This window comes from Gymnodraco acuticeps, unplaced genomic scaffold (assembly GCF_902827175.1).
Source record: "Gymnodraco acuticeps unplaced genomic scaffold, fGymAcu1.1, whole genome shotgun sequence".
Lineage (NCBI taxonomy): Eukaryota > Metazoa > Chordata > Actinopteri > Perciformes > Bathydraconidae > Gymnodraco > Gymnodraco acuticeps.
The window spans coordinates 2,612,266-2,626,284 of NW_022990502.1; the positions used below are offsets into that span (position 1 = coordinate 2,612,266).

General features: G+C 41.5%; 1 protein-coding gene across 1 annotated transcript in view; it reads left to right on the plus strand.

Annotated features, from left to right (window-relative positions):
- Positions 1-8,535, plus strand: part of LOC117553023 (dapper homolog 3-like) — a 21,624-nt gene extending 13,089 nt beyond the window's left edge. Inside the window, exons 2-3 of the mRNA XM_034226769.1 lie at positions 3,507-3,630; positions 5,332-8,535. Coding sequence (XP_034082660.1) covers positions 3,507-3,630; positions 5,332-6,968 — 1,761 coding nt within the window. The 3' untranslated portion in view covers positions 6,969-8,535. The remainder of the gene's footprint in view (positions 1-3,506; positions 3,631-5,331) is intronic.
- Positions 8,536-14,019: the final 5,484 nt, after the last annotated feature.

A 14,019-nucleotide genomic window follows, 5' to 3' on the forward strand; every position in this document is an offset into this window, starting at 1 on the left:
TAATGAGGTGTGCTTCTAAGAAAATAACCAGACCTCGATTTTCAAGTTCCAAGCTATATTAAGCTGAAAGTGAAAAATCTCTCACATCGTAACGTCAATTAATATAATGCCTGGGCAATTGGAAAATGACCTCATTGAGAGTACATGTATTTTTGATTTATTTGTTTTTCAAATGAGCTCAAAATGTGTTTAAAGGAATTCTTCATTCAAAATGCAATTTGCCACCCCCCCTCCACTGAAAAGTCAAATGTTTAAAATATAGCCACAGGCCAATTATGTAACCTTTAAAGGGGCCCTATTCTGCTTTTGGGGGTTTTCCCTCTCCTGTAGTGTTTTCCATAGGTTTTAGTGCATGTAAATGGTGTGCAAAGACTAAAATCACTGTGCTTTTTGAACATTAAATCATGGAAATCATGTCACAGAAGAGGCACTAAATACAAACATGAACCTGAAAAAGAGCATCATAGAACCCCTTTAAGCTTGAAGACATAACATTTGTGGCATATAATGTTAGAAATAATTGTATAAAACTGTGACATAGCAGTCCCTTGTTTAGAATAAGGAGGCTAAAACAAACTTCACCAGCTGTGTGTTGACTAACATTGTGTTCATAATGAATTGCAGCTGGTTTTTCTCTCTTGAAATACAGCTGTTGCTCTGTGAGTGTGTCATCAGTGGGGGACGCAGAGAGAAGACTTCTCACAGTCTCCGTGTTATGGCAGCTTCATGACTCTGGTTTACAGACGGCCTCGCCATGGAAAACATAAGTAGCACAGACGTTTCCCCACTAAAGTATATAACGTTAATGATGTTTTTATACGCTGCAGTATCACTACAGGGGGTTCCTGAGGTGTATCATGTTTGACAAATAGTAGCTACACTATCAAATAAAGTTTAACTGCAGTAGTTGTACAGTGTTACTGCATTAGTCATAGTGGGTTTAAAATCATAGTTTTATCTGAAGGTACTACTAAACAGACTTCATTAGTAATCCAGATGTTGGCATTTGATGGACTTTCTGCGGTAAGCAGGTCTGGAATTTGTAGAAGTATCTCAAATGTGAAACATGTGGGTTTGGTTAAACATGTGAGGGCTGCTACAGAAATCAGCTGACCATCTCCTGTGTCTCAGGAGTCTGTCTCTGTTTGTCTCTGTTTTGAGTGAATGGATGGTAAACTTAAACATAATGCATGCAGTGACATTTATCATGAAAGTGTTTTAGTACCTATATTTAGTGCCTATATGGTGATGAGTTCTCTTCTCTGTCACTGTGCACTGTTGTTCAGACAGGCGGGGGTGCTGGCTGGGGGTAGGGAGGGTGTTGGGGCGCTGATGGTTGGCATGTTATTGTTCCAGTGTTGTGATAATAAGTGCTTGTGGTCATAGCTGTCTGTGAATGTGAAGGTTGTTGCTCTCTGTGTCTCTACCTCTCATCCTGGGAGAGGAGCAGGGAGTGGTATCCACACTCCAAATGTTTGTGGATTTGAAGAGTTTTCTCATATATGTTGCAGTTTGGATTTGGTGTTCTTTTGAAGAGGACATATTCTGCTCATCTTCAGGTTCATATTAGTATTTAGTGCCTCTACTGCAGTGGTTCTCAAAGTGGGGGGCGTGACAGGGGGGGCGCGAGAGACCAGGAGGAAAAATGGTTATTAAAAAAAAAAAAAAGATTATAAAAAAAAAAAAAAAAATCATATTTTGAAAAATTATTGATTCGAAAATAATATGATACAGTACTATTACGTCTGGGTCTCTGTGTTTCATTAAAGCTCGGCTCTGTGTGTGTGTGTGTGTGTGTGTGTGTGTGTGTGTGTGTGTGTGTGTGTGTGTGTGTGTGTGTGTGTGTGTGTGTGTGTGTGTGTGTGTGTGTGTGGTGTGTGTGTTGTGTGTGTGTGTGTGTGTGTGTGTGTGTGTGTGTGTGTGTGTGTGTGTGGAACGAGCCATTTTGTGTGCGTGCGTGAGCGAGAGAGAGAGATGGCGCACCGGTACCGGAGATCGTTGATGTTAGCTTCTGGTGCTAGCGAGCTACGCTAACGGATATCAGGAGTTTTTTCAACAACAAAGTGGAGGAGAGTCCTCTCCTGTCAGACTGAGAGTCTCAGTGAGCTAAAGGACTCTCAGTGTTATCTCAGTGGGTCTCAAACGTTTTGGTCACCATTAATGTAAACAATTATTTCCGAAGCACACGTTTATATGATCATTATAGTTATAACAAAATAAGAGAATACATGAAAAACAGCTATGAAATACTATATGACAGTAAAACAAGAATAAAGTTTAAAAGAGTGATTTATAAAATATCCATAAAGAAATAGTAAATCTGTTTACAATTCTGTTTCATCTGGGTGTTGAGAGATGTATCCATAGATCTCTTCATTTTGCTCTCAAAGTGCACCAGATTGATGCTTTCAACTTCAATATTTAAAAATCTTCCCGGGGGAGCATGCCCCCGGACCCCCCTATGTGAGGTCCACACACCACCTATAAAAATAGCACTTTACCCCTGCTTACACCTATATGCCGAGACTTGATATCGAGCCTTCATTGTAACAGTCGCGGGTACATTGTGTATATGCGTGGGGAGTGTTGCAGTAGAAAATTCCACTGTAGCGACCGGTACATTAATGGGAAACCCTAAATGTTTGAGCACGCTCTATGAAAGGTCAAGCTACCCCACAGCACCCCCAAAAGAAATCTCTGGCGCCGCCACTGAGCCTGACTATTTGTGTTGGGGGGGGGGGCCCGACTTTTTTTTTTCTCCAAAGGGGCCTGACCGAAAAAGTTTGAGAACCACTGCTCTACTGGGACATGTCTCCATGCTTTAATGTTCAAAAAGCTCTTTTATTCCCTCTGGAGGGAACACAGGGATGTTAGTCTTTGCAGACCATTTACATGCACAAAAACCTATAGAACCCTACAGGAAAGCCAACATTAATAGATTAGGACAAAAAGTGTAAGTTGGGTCACTGCGTATTAGGATATATAGAAATAATGCTACTACACAAATCTCAGTGAGGTAAGATTTTACTTACTCATTCAATCATAATAACATGAAATCCAAAATGAGCATCACATTGTGTACACAATGACGATGAGAAGGCTGCATGAAAACACTTGAGTGCAGTCAAATCATAATTGACTCCAATACTTGTTGGCCAAAGCCTTTCAAAAAAGTAACATTTTCATCAAATGCAGTTCACAATTTCAAATGTGAACCGATCAGCTTGTCCTGCTTAATGGAAGTGAGGATGTGAGTTTCTGCTGACATAATGACTATTCCCCTGAAAGTTTAAATGATGCTATTGGATAACACTTATGCTGTAATAAAACTGAATTTGGCTTGAAGCATAAAGCACTGATATAAAAGTAGAAAATAAAGGGCCTGCCAAACACAAACATGTTTTTTTCTTTTTGTGTGTGCTCTGTAGGGTGTTTTGATCATGCTTGTGTGCATTCCACCCCTCCTCAATACAATCTACTGACCTGTCTGTCTCTGTGTATTTCAGAGCAGTCTGCAGTGGGGTATGAAGGCGTCTTTAGAGCAGCAGGTGGCAGAGCTGAAGGTCAGCACGGAGGTCCACTCAACAGGTTCCCCTACTGACCCACGGGAGGAAAGCCAACTGATTTCAGGTAAAAAATAACCACCTTTGCTTCTCCCTGAAAGACGTTTCTAGTGAAAAGTACATGCAATTTTGATGATGGACACTACCTAAGCTTATTTAATTATTTGTATGTATTTATTTACCATGGACAGTGCACATTATACAATATTGTAAAGATGCCAGTTAGCCAAGAGGTTATTTTTCCTCTGTACAGACATACAACATAGCAAAATTGTCTTCTATACTTTGTAACTGTTATATAACTCAATTGTGTGCATAGCGTAGTCTATTTTCTCTGTGTGCAGAATACAGAAAACAAATCTCCTTCACATCTTAATGGATTATTCACTCTTTTTGTGTCTAATGCTAACTTAATTAAAAAGTCTGCCTGAGCTCAATGCTGTAGGCACTGGGGTTATTATGGATGCAGTTTAGTGCCTGGTAAACAAACATCAAGCAGACAAATATATGACACATCCTCAGTGGCTAAGTGTCCTCCCTCAATGAAGTTTCACCACATCTAAGCCCGTAATTCATGTCGCTGAAGAAGATGAGACCCATATCTGAGCACATTGGGGTTTAAAACGACAAACAATGCTGTCTGTTGTACCACAGAAGCAGTCATCTCATTCTGCACGTCCACAATGAAACTTCTCCTGTGTCTGCTACGCCAACAAAGAACATTCTCAAACATTTGTTTGGGAATTCTGAAAGAAAATGTATTTCTCCTGTGTAGCAACTAGCAAGTGAAGAGTCTTCGGCTAGTATGTTTGGAACAGAACTAAAATAGTATTCATGAAACTGGTACATCATGTCATATTGAAACTTTAGCCCAGGGTCAGTGTTGCATGTTTTTGTAGGTTAAAGGTACAATATGTAAGATCGTTATCAACAAAATGTAAAGAGGTCCAAGACGTGTATGTATTGCATTGCAGATATATGTACTGAAATAGGCATGCCTCCACAATAACACAATAAACAAACTAACATAAAGCACGGAGCATACAGCCACTGGTAAAAGTCAATTCCAGGGAAACACGCCACATCTGAAGATTAGAACATATTGACTGGCTCTCTTAGTTTTAGCACTTTATTAGAAGTGTGCATATTCGTGCCCTTCTTGTAAACAATTGATGACTTGAAATGTATACATTCATTTGTTTGCAGATAGTAATTGAAGTGAAATGCTGCCCACTCTGAAGCGGGTGGCTCGGAACTACACATTGCATCTTTAATCACAAATACATCATTTGTAAATGCAAATTAAGGGATCCACCTTTGATGAGTCAGAAAATGTGTATATAGTAGTAGCATTAACAATATCATTTAAATAAATAAAAACTCATTATGCTTCGTTTGAAGGTTTGTAGTTGTTGTTACCCAAACTTCCTCTCAAGAAAGAATACTGTATATGAAGTTATGATTCATCAATGTGTAGAAGTACCAGGATGATACAGATGTGCCTTCCAATTCAAGTAGTCATATGTTTATGTGTTTTGTACAGACTGCCCATGTGTCCTTGAACAAGGCACCAAACCCCTAACGGCTCCTTCACTCAGCCACCTCTCCATTAGTGCATGCTATCGGTCCTGTTTGTGCATGTGTGTGTCTATTTTGGGCCGTAAATAACACCAGAGTGGATAACTGAATCCCCCCTCAAATTAATAAAGGTGTTCTTAAAAGGAAGGATGATTCTGATAACTTTCTTTGCCTTTTCTCTGTTTACCAGGAGAGGTTCTTGCAGCCCGTAAAAATGGATCTCCTCAATCAAATTACCATCCTTTGGTCCCTCGATCCCTATCAGCACCTGAGGGGATAGGGGAGACACAGAGGGGGGAGACATGGCTGCCAGACTCATCAAGATGGGCCATGGTTAATGATGCTCTGGGGCAGATGAAGGATGTTGACCCGAGTCAGGAAGATTATCAACAAGCACAAAAAGTTGAGACCTATATATTTGGATTGGTCCAACGCAGAGTTCTACCCTCGCGCTCCTCAAAACCCCGAACCAGTCTGGCCCATGATCCCCGAGCTGCTAGTGTGGTGAGGCAGAGTAGTTTATGCCGCAATCAGGAGCAACATTCAGCGAAGCAGGTGTCTGTTCAAGAGATCACTTCTCCATCCCAGAGTACAGAGGCTCCACAGGATTGCCATAACTTCGACCAGGAGCCTTACCTAGGGACAGGGTTTACTGAAGATGCCCCACCCCCGTACCACCAGCATCTACAGCCCAGTATCCAGCATCAACCAGCACTTTATCACAGGTCAAGACAGACATCTATGATTAACACCTCCCGCTCAACATTGCTGGACTATCCAGCCTGCAGAGTGCTTCAGCCCCACCCAGACTCCAGCAACAGCGAACCCGAGTCACCGCAACATTTTCACAACTACCCTTCTCCTCCAGCTCTGTCAAAGCCTCATCAGCCACCTGATGAGCAGCTGGTCAATGCAGAGTATATCCCAGCCCAGCCTTGCCGAGCCTCCACCAGAGCGTATGCCCATCATCATTCAAACCCCCATAAGGCGTCCGTGGTGCCTAAACCCAATCGAACCACCTATTCTCCAGAAAGAAGCCATCATCATCAAGAGCAGCCGCCCACAGCATCCCAGATTCAACCCTCCAGATCTAGAGCGGGCCCAAAGAAGTGTCGCTCGAATGAAGACAGAAATGGGGCCAGCAGGAAGCCAGGGAAGAAGGCATGTAGGTCTCAGTCAGAGAACAGCCTGCAAAGGGTTCCAGAACGCAAGTACAACACAGTGGAGAGGGACGGTGGAGGAAGTGGAAGCGGTGGAAGGGGAAGCCGCAGTAGTCAATCAAGGAGCAAGAAACAACAGCAAGGAGGGGGGGGCTGTCGGCGCTGGCAGTCCACCCTGGAACTCAGCCAAGACGAGGCTGAGCAGCCACCCATGCAGGCACCCATGCAAGGCTCTTCAGCTTCAAACCAAAGGGACCATTGTGCAAGGCGAACGCGCAAATCTCGCCCCACTCATGCAGCGCATGTCTACCCACACCCACCCCAGTCCCACCATCATCAGCACATGGAGTACCAGATAGAGAGGGACCTAGTGCCGCTGTGTCCGCCTACTGAGGGCTACCCTCACCCCCGTCAGGGAGAGTCTGAGTCCAGCATGAGCGAGGCAGACTCTCCTGATTCCAGTACTTTGTCCAGTGACTCAGATGAGAGTGGTGGTCTGGTTTGGCCACAACAACTACCCCCACAACTTTCCGTCCCATCACCCTCTGCCCAACCAGGGGCACCTCTGCAGCCCAAGGCTTTTGTCAAGATTAAGGCCTCACATGCCCTTAAGAAGAAGATCCTGCGCTTCCGCACTGGCTCATTGAAAGTAATGACCACTGTATAAAGTGACATGATGATCAGACAGAACTGAGCTTTGAAACATGTAGAACAATGCATCACAGACATTACTGTGTTCATTTGAGTGGAACAAACTTGGTTGTAAAATCGAAAGGATGTTTTAGATGACAAGACATGAAGTAAATGGCCATTATCATATCAGCTGTTTTTTTTAAATGGGATGTTAAATGCTATTTCAGTGTTACATTTTGCTAAAACTCTAGGATGATTCATCCTTTGTCAAAGTGTACCATATTTGGCCATATTGGCCCCCTGAATATCCCCAGACACGATAGTCATCATAACCCATGCTGGCATTGTCTTTGAGCTCAGCCCAATACACCTACCATTATAAGAGACACTGGGCCTCATTCAAGAATGTTTTGTGTCCTGACATATTGGTACATTGTAGGGCTTGTTCCAAGAGGAATCCAAGTCAGATCCACCAAACATGCTTAACCACACACATCTGACAAATGCCACCTGTTGTTGAGGGGTTCAGTGAGATTGTATCACTAGCGTGTACAGGTAGGTTTAAAATAATATGCTGCCAGGTTTTCAACCTCCTTTCAAAGAAGGACCCTTTCTTATGAAAACTGTTACAAACAGTTTGATTTTATTAGGACTGAAAAATCCTCTTTTGTTGTTGAAATGATGCAAAGCCGTTATTATTGAATTATTAAGTCATATTGTAATTAAATAGGAACATATCTCAAGACAAACAACCAAAGGTTAGTGCTTTCTACATGTTTTCTTAATTTACCCACAGCCAATAAATAAACTGTGGGTGGTAGTAAATACATCTGTTAGGCACACAGAGAAGTGATTGCAGTAAATAAATAATTGTTGTGTAAGAGAGGATTGTTACTACGGTACAAAGTGCGTATGAGATATTTTGTCTGGAACTGTGTGGTTTAGACAGTTAATCTCAATGTAGCAGAAAACAACTTTTGACTGAAAATAAGTATATAAATCTTCAACATTTTACTGTAGGAGCTGTCAGAAACAAACAAGACACCACAGCAACAAGTTTTATATTGTCTTTGAAATGTTTTGGATGGATCAAGTGTCTCACTGGGCGGTAGTGGCGAAGTCGATAGGGACTTCTCCTGGCAACTGGAAGGTCACCAGTTCAAGTCCCGGCAAGACCAAGTGCTACCGAGGTGTCCCTGAGCAAGGCACCGTTCCCTACACTGCTCCCCGGGCGCCGTTCAAAATGGTTGCACACTGCTCCTAACACTAGGATGGGTCAAATGCAGAGAAACAATTTCCCCACGGGGATTAATAAAGTATATCAAATCAAATCACTAACAAAGTCAAGTATTCTTAAAAAGAGCATTTTAATGTTATACAGTATAGCAAATTGCAGTTCTTGTTGTATAAAGTTAATATGAGGGTACTTGAGCAAATGAAATGTGTCTGCCCAAAGAATGTAATGTTATTAAGTCACTTTCACTATTTGACAGTATTATCATTTTAAGGGCACTCGCCAACTAACTATTAGCTTCTCTTTGTATGAAATGTGTTTGACAAAATGCAGTATATGAAATTAAAGTGTTTGTGAAAAACAAAAATGTCTACTTTTATTCTACTAAGGCTTTGCTTCTGTACAACCACCAGTAGTTTTGTCAGTGGAGGCTTTTGTTAATGCACCATAGTGTTCAAATGGCCAGCTAACATTAATGTTGCCAGGAAGACCACATTGCACAGGAGGGGGCACTTTTATCCTGTCATAGGCCATTTAGTATTGGTCTTTCAAATAACAAAACATCTCTCTCAACAGAATGACATGTCTCTCAACAGTATGACATGTCTAGTTCTATTGACATAGTTGCCAAAAGCTCGGTTCCTCCTGGTGCATGTCTTTGGTGTTTATATTGGCTAAACTACTTGGAAAGGTCAGCATATCTGTTTTGACTAGCCTCCGGGTCCACTTTGGCCCAGTAAGCACAAACAATGTGATCAATCCCCAACCAGGGTCAGCATTGTATGGATGCTCAGTTCTCAGTGCTCAGTTCTGTGGATGCACTTGTTTCAGTTTATACACAGTCAGTGCCAACAAATGCTGTTCTTCACAACGTATATATTGTGATAGGAAGATCTGCCTTTTGCCTTCTTGGCTATATGTTCTCTTAATGGTTCATGCCAATAGTATAGGGTGGGTTGGTTGTATAACTGCTCCTTAAGTCTGTAAAACTGTAATGGTTGGGTATTATGATAAATGAAGATGCTCATAACGGATAGACTGACCAATTAAATCAACAAATACAGGGGTACAGGAAACATTTATCAAATGTTGCTACAGGCAAACAACTGGCCTGTTCGCTCACAGCCACTACTTCCCCAATAATTTTTTTATATATATATTTTATTATATAATTAATGGACATTCCAACTCCCCTTTAGGGCCCCTGGGTTTTAGCACAGGAAAGCCTGTGCATTGAATTGCCACTGAGCACACCATGACAAAGTTATAGAAAACACACCCTCACACACTCTCACCCGTCAGCAGCTCTGGTGTTAGTGATGACTGTTGAGTGATTGAAAAGTGTGGAAGAGAGAGAGTGGGGGAGGTGACAGTGAGAGGAGGGATTAAGTGGAAAGTTAAGAACTCAAAGGGAACATTGGCTTGTTTGAGAGTAATACCTGTTACCAACAGAACAGAAGAAGAACAGTGGATTGAGCTAATGTAACTGCTCCTTTGGATGATCCCTGACACTTCATTGTGATTTACTGCATTCATAGGGTTAGTTCTGTCTCTATGAGTACAACTAATGCTACTACAGCTGCCAGTACTTTCACAAATACTACTACTTTTTATTATTACTACTGCTGATATAACTTTACTATTTCTATACATTTGGTAATAGCATGTTTGCTACTATTACTACTGTTAGTAATACTTTTACTTATATTACTGTTGGGAAAATACTGAATGTTCCTTCTATATCAGAGTAGCACATGATAACAGAGGCCCTACGTAGCTGTGCACGTAGCCGGATGTATGACTACATGGATGACGCTCATGAGACACTGTGTTGAAGTTATGATAGCTATGCTCCTAAGATTGGCATGATGACACAGCCCTGCCTAGAGAGAAGGCATAGACTGTCATGTGTATTGCTTACGCAGGCCTTAGCTAATCTGAGCTAATGTCAGAATACTGCTTTGAACCGGTGTTCTTCCAGCTCCATCAGTATTTTTAAGCAGAGGTCAATAATTTGTACGGCCCTCGGAGGATGTTGAAGAAATGGCCATTGAGAGGAAAAAGGTTCCCCACCCCTGCTATAGAGTTTTGTGGACCACCGACCAAGCTGTCGTTTTTTCAGTGTAGTGTAGTGTCGTGTGTGTGTGTGTGTGTGTGTGTGTGTGTGTGTGTGGGTGTGTGTGTGTGTGTGTGTGTGTGTGTGTGTGTGTGTGTGTGTGTGTGTGTGTGTGTGTGTGTGTGTGTGTGTGTGTGTGTGTGTGTGTGTGTGTGTGTGTGTGTGTGTGTTGTGTGTGTGTGTGTGTGTTCATTCATGTGTTCATGTGTTCAAAGGAAGAAAGGAGAGGCAAAAGAGGACAGGAAGGAGGAACGGCTTCATTTAAGCTCTGCTCCGATGGGAAATAACAAAAACTGTCTCTTCTGCAACATTTGAAGCTCTTTATCATCTCACAATCTATATCAGTATTACCAACATTGTTCCAGCCGCTCTCATACTCACTCTCATATCCATCCCTTCCCTCTCCATCCCTCCATCTGTTAGTGGTTAACAGAAACATACTCCCTCCAGGGCCAGGAACCTGCAGTATTTCCTGCTCTGCCAGAGAGCAAGGGGGAGCAAGGCAAGAGAGGAGGAGACAAAGGGGAGAACAGAGAGGCACTGAGCCTGAGGAGGAAACCCACACAGAGAAAAAGAAACAGAGAGACGTTGAGAGAGGGAGGGAGGGAGGGAGGTTGAAGGGAGGTTGAAGGGAGGCCTCGTGCGCATACATCTGGCTTCCATTAGCCGTCAGAGAGGGTGATGGGGAGAGAGAGGAGACAGAGGGGCTTTTATTTTTGGCACTTTTGGGGATACAGAGTGATTGGCCTATTTTTTCTCCTCCATCCTCTTTGATTTGTCCTTACTTCTATCCAGTTTATCCACATTTCAAATATATGAAACCAGCATTATTCATCTGCTGTCTCTGTAGACAAACAATCAGCAAGGCACTTTAAGGCGCGGCACATTTTATTCTCTGTCATGTTGGGTTTTTTTTCTCTGCTACAATCCCCTCTGTTTCTTATGGAATGTCAGTGCCAAACACCTCTTTACTGATGTTTTAAACCAGTGTCGAATATTAAAATGATCAGACTAAGAAAAGCATGTCTGCTAAAATATAATGAAGAGTAACCACAACTAAATATATACAGTGTTCGTATCATTTCATTTTGTTTAGATGAAGAGATCAGGTCGATATCAAAAAGGTTCAAGGAAACATAATTGTATAAGTAAAAAGTGCACTAAAAAAATTGAAGCGTTGACTATAATTAAATCTATTATGGAAACAAATGACACATTCATATTAGATACAGAGATTACACATGTCAACAGATTACACATAATTGTATTATGTCAGTTGAAAGCAATTAAAATAAAGACATTAGATTCAACTTAATATTATTGCTTTCAACTGACATAATACAATTGTGTGTAATCGGTTGACATAATACATTTAATTAAATTAATCGTTTCAGTTTTTTGCATGTGTCAATAATTAAACAGAAACCTTACCTCTTTTGAAAACGGTCATTTGTATAGAATTTGTTGAGCAAGGAAATGTTTCTGTTTCTTCTTCACCCTTTTCTGCACGGAGAGATTCTCTGTTTCCTCTCAGAATCTTTGGGGGATTCTGCTTTTGGATTGTTATTGATCATAACAAGTACATGAGGTCCAGTTTGGGAAGAGATCTTATATATTTGCATGTGGGCAGAGTAGCAGTATCTGTTGTTGAATGACTGACTTTCCCACGTGGGTCCAAGCCGTCTTCCTCTCACAGTTTAGACCACAGCAGTCGATGCAGTCTGATGTTTAGTCTAGCATTTATATAAAAACAAGTCTTGAGGCGATGGAAACAGCTCCATCAGAGACAACATTTGCAAAAAAAAGAGACTCAGTGTCAACGTTGTTTCTCCAATCCCTAGGAAATGTCAAGCAGCCCCTGATATCTTCTCCCCAGGGGGCCCTTACCCCCAGGCTTTAAATCCAACTCCGATAACTTTGAGACAGACGGGAGAATGTCATGTATAGCTTACATTACAAATGTTCAGCATTTGTGCCACAAAGGCACATTTCTGGCTGAAAGTCAGCCCCAGTATTTGTCTATAAGGGGGAAAAAATCTATCTTTCATGATTTTATATTCATAACCACACAGCCTCTCTGTCAGTGTCTCTTATGTGTGAAGGGAGGTTTTTTTTTTCTTTTCTGCTGACTGAGGAGATATCACCATGTTGTTCTCCAGAACTACAAAAAAATGCTGACTGTGTAAGAGCAGCCATGACAAGAAATCGGGCCCCCTACTCGAACTGCGCCCATCATTTAACGTTCACTTTCTTTTGATCTCAACTGCACATTTGTAAAGTCTTCTGACTGCATCTTTCATGGTTGCTTCCTTCACTCAGTCCAAAATCTGTTAACACACACACAGACACTCACACGCAGACATGCCCTCATTGCTCCAAAAAGGACAATCTTTAAACGCAACCTTTATTTAGATTTCACCTACACATCTGTAAAGATTCATGACTGCATCTTGGATGGTTACGACCCTTCCACAGTCACAAAAATATTTCCACAAACACAAACACAGGGTGAAAACAATACCAGCGTCTCTGTCATGGCTTATAATGAGGATTCCTGGACATTAACTCTGTATTGACTCTCCGTTCTCTGCTGCTGCTGCGTGACTCTGGCAGCTGTGGGAGATCATTCATGGAGTGTGGCTCCTTTGTGTAAACGGTTTCTCCATGCGGCTCTGTTTTCAGCAAGGTCATCCCAGTTACAGCTGTTTATGTGGAATTCTTGATCCTGATGTTGTCCTTGAAATGTTTTTTTCTGGCCTCTAGTTGCTCTTGGCCAGCTTTTAGTCCTGCATACTGTAGAAAACCTATTTTGAGAAAATGTTATCAGGCATGTCCATCTGATCTGGTAAATGCTAGAAGTGGAAAGGTTTTCTTCAAAAACACTGATGTTTGTTTGTTCTCTTTCCAGTAAAAGCTATTTGTACAATGATCTGGTGGTAAGGCAAGGCAAGTGCATTTATATAGCACTTTTCAACACAAGGCAATTCAAAGTGCTTTACAAAAAATGAAAGACATTAAGAAAATGGCATTTAAAATCAGTCATTAAAAAGAAAAGCTAATAAAATAAACATTAAAAGAAAAATTAAATGGATAAAAGTTACAGTGCAGTCTAAGATATGAATAGTTCAATAAAAAGCAGCGACAAAAAGAAAAGTCTTCAGCCTGGATTTAAAAGTAGTCAGAGTTGCAGCGGACCTGCAGGTTTCTGGGAGTTTGTTCCAGATATTTGGAGCATAATAACTGAACGCTGCTTCTCCATGTTTAGTTCTGACTCTGGGGACAGAAAGCTGACCAGTCACTGAAGACCTGAGAGATCTGGATGGTTCATCATTTAGCAGGAGGTCAGAAATGTATTTTGGGCCTAAACCATTCAGCAGCAGTATTTAGAAATCTATTCTTTGACACACAGGAAGCCAGTGTAAAGACTTCAGAACAGGAGTGATGTGATCCACTTTCTTAGTGTTAGTGAGGAGGACTCGAGCAGCGGCGTTCTGAATCAGCTGCAGCTTTCTAATAGATTTTTTAGTGAGACCTGTAAATACACCATTACAGTAGTCGAGTCTACTGAAGATAAAAGCATGGACAAGTTTTTCCAAATCCTGCTGTGACATTAGTCTTTTAATCCTAGATATATTCTTTAGGTGATAGTAGGCTGATTTAGTAACTGTTTTAATGTGACTGTTGAAACTCAGGTCAGAGTCCATGACTACACCTAGATTTCTGGCTTTATCTGTT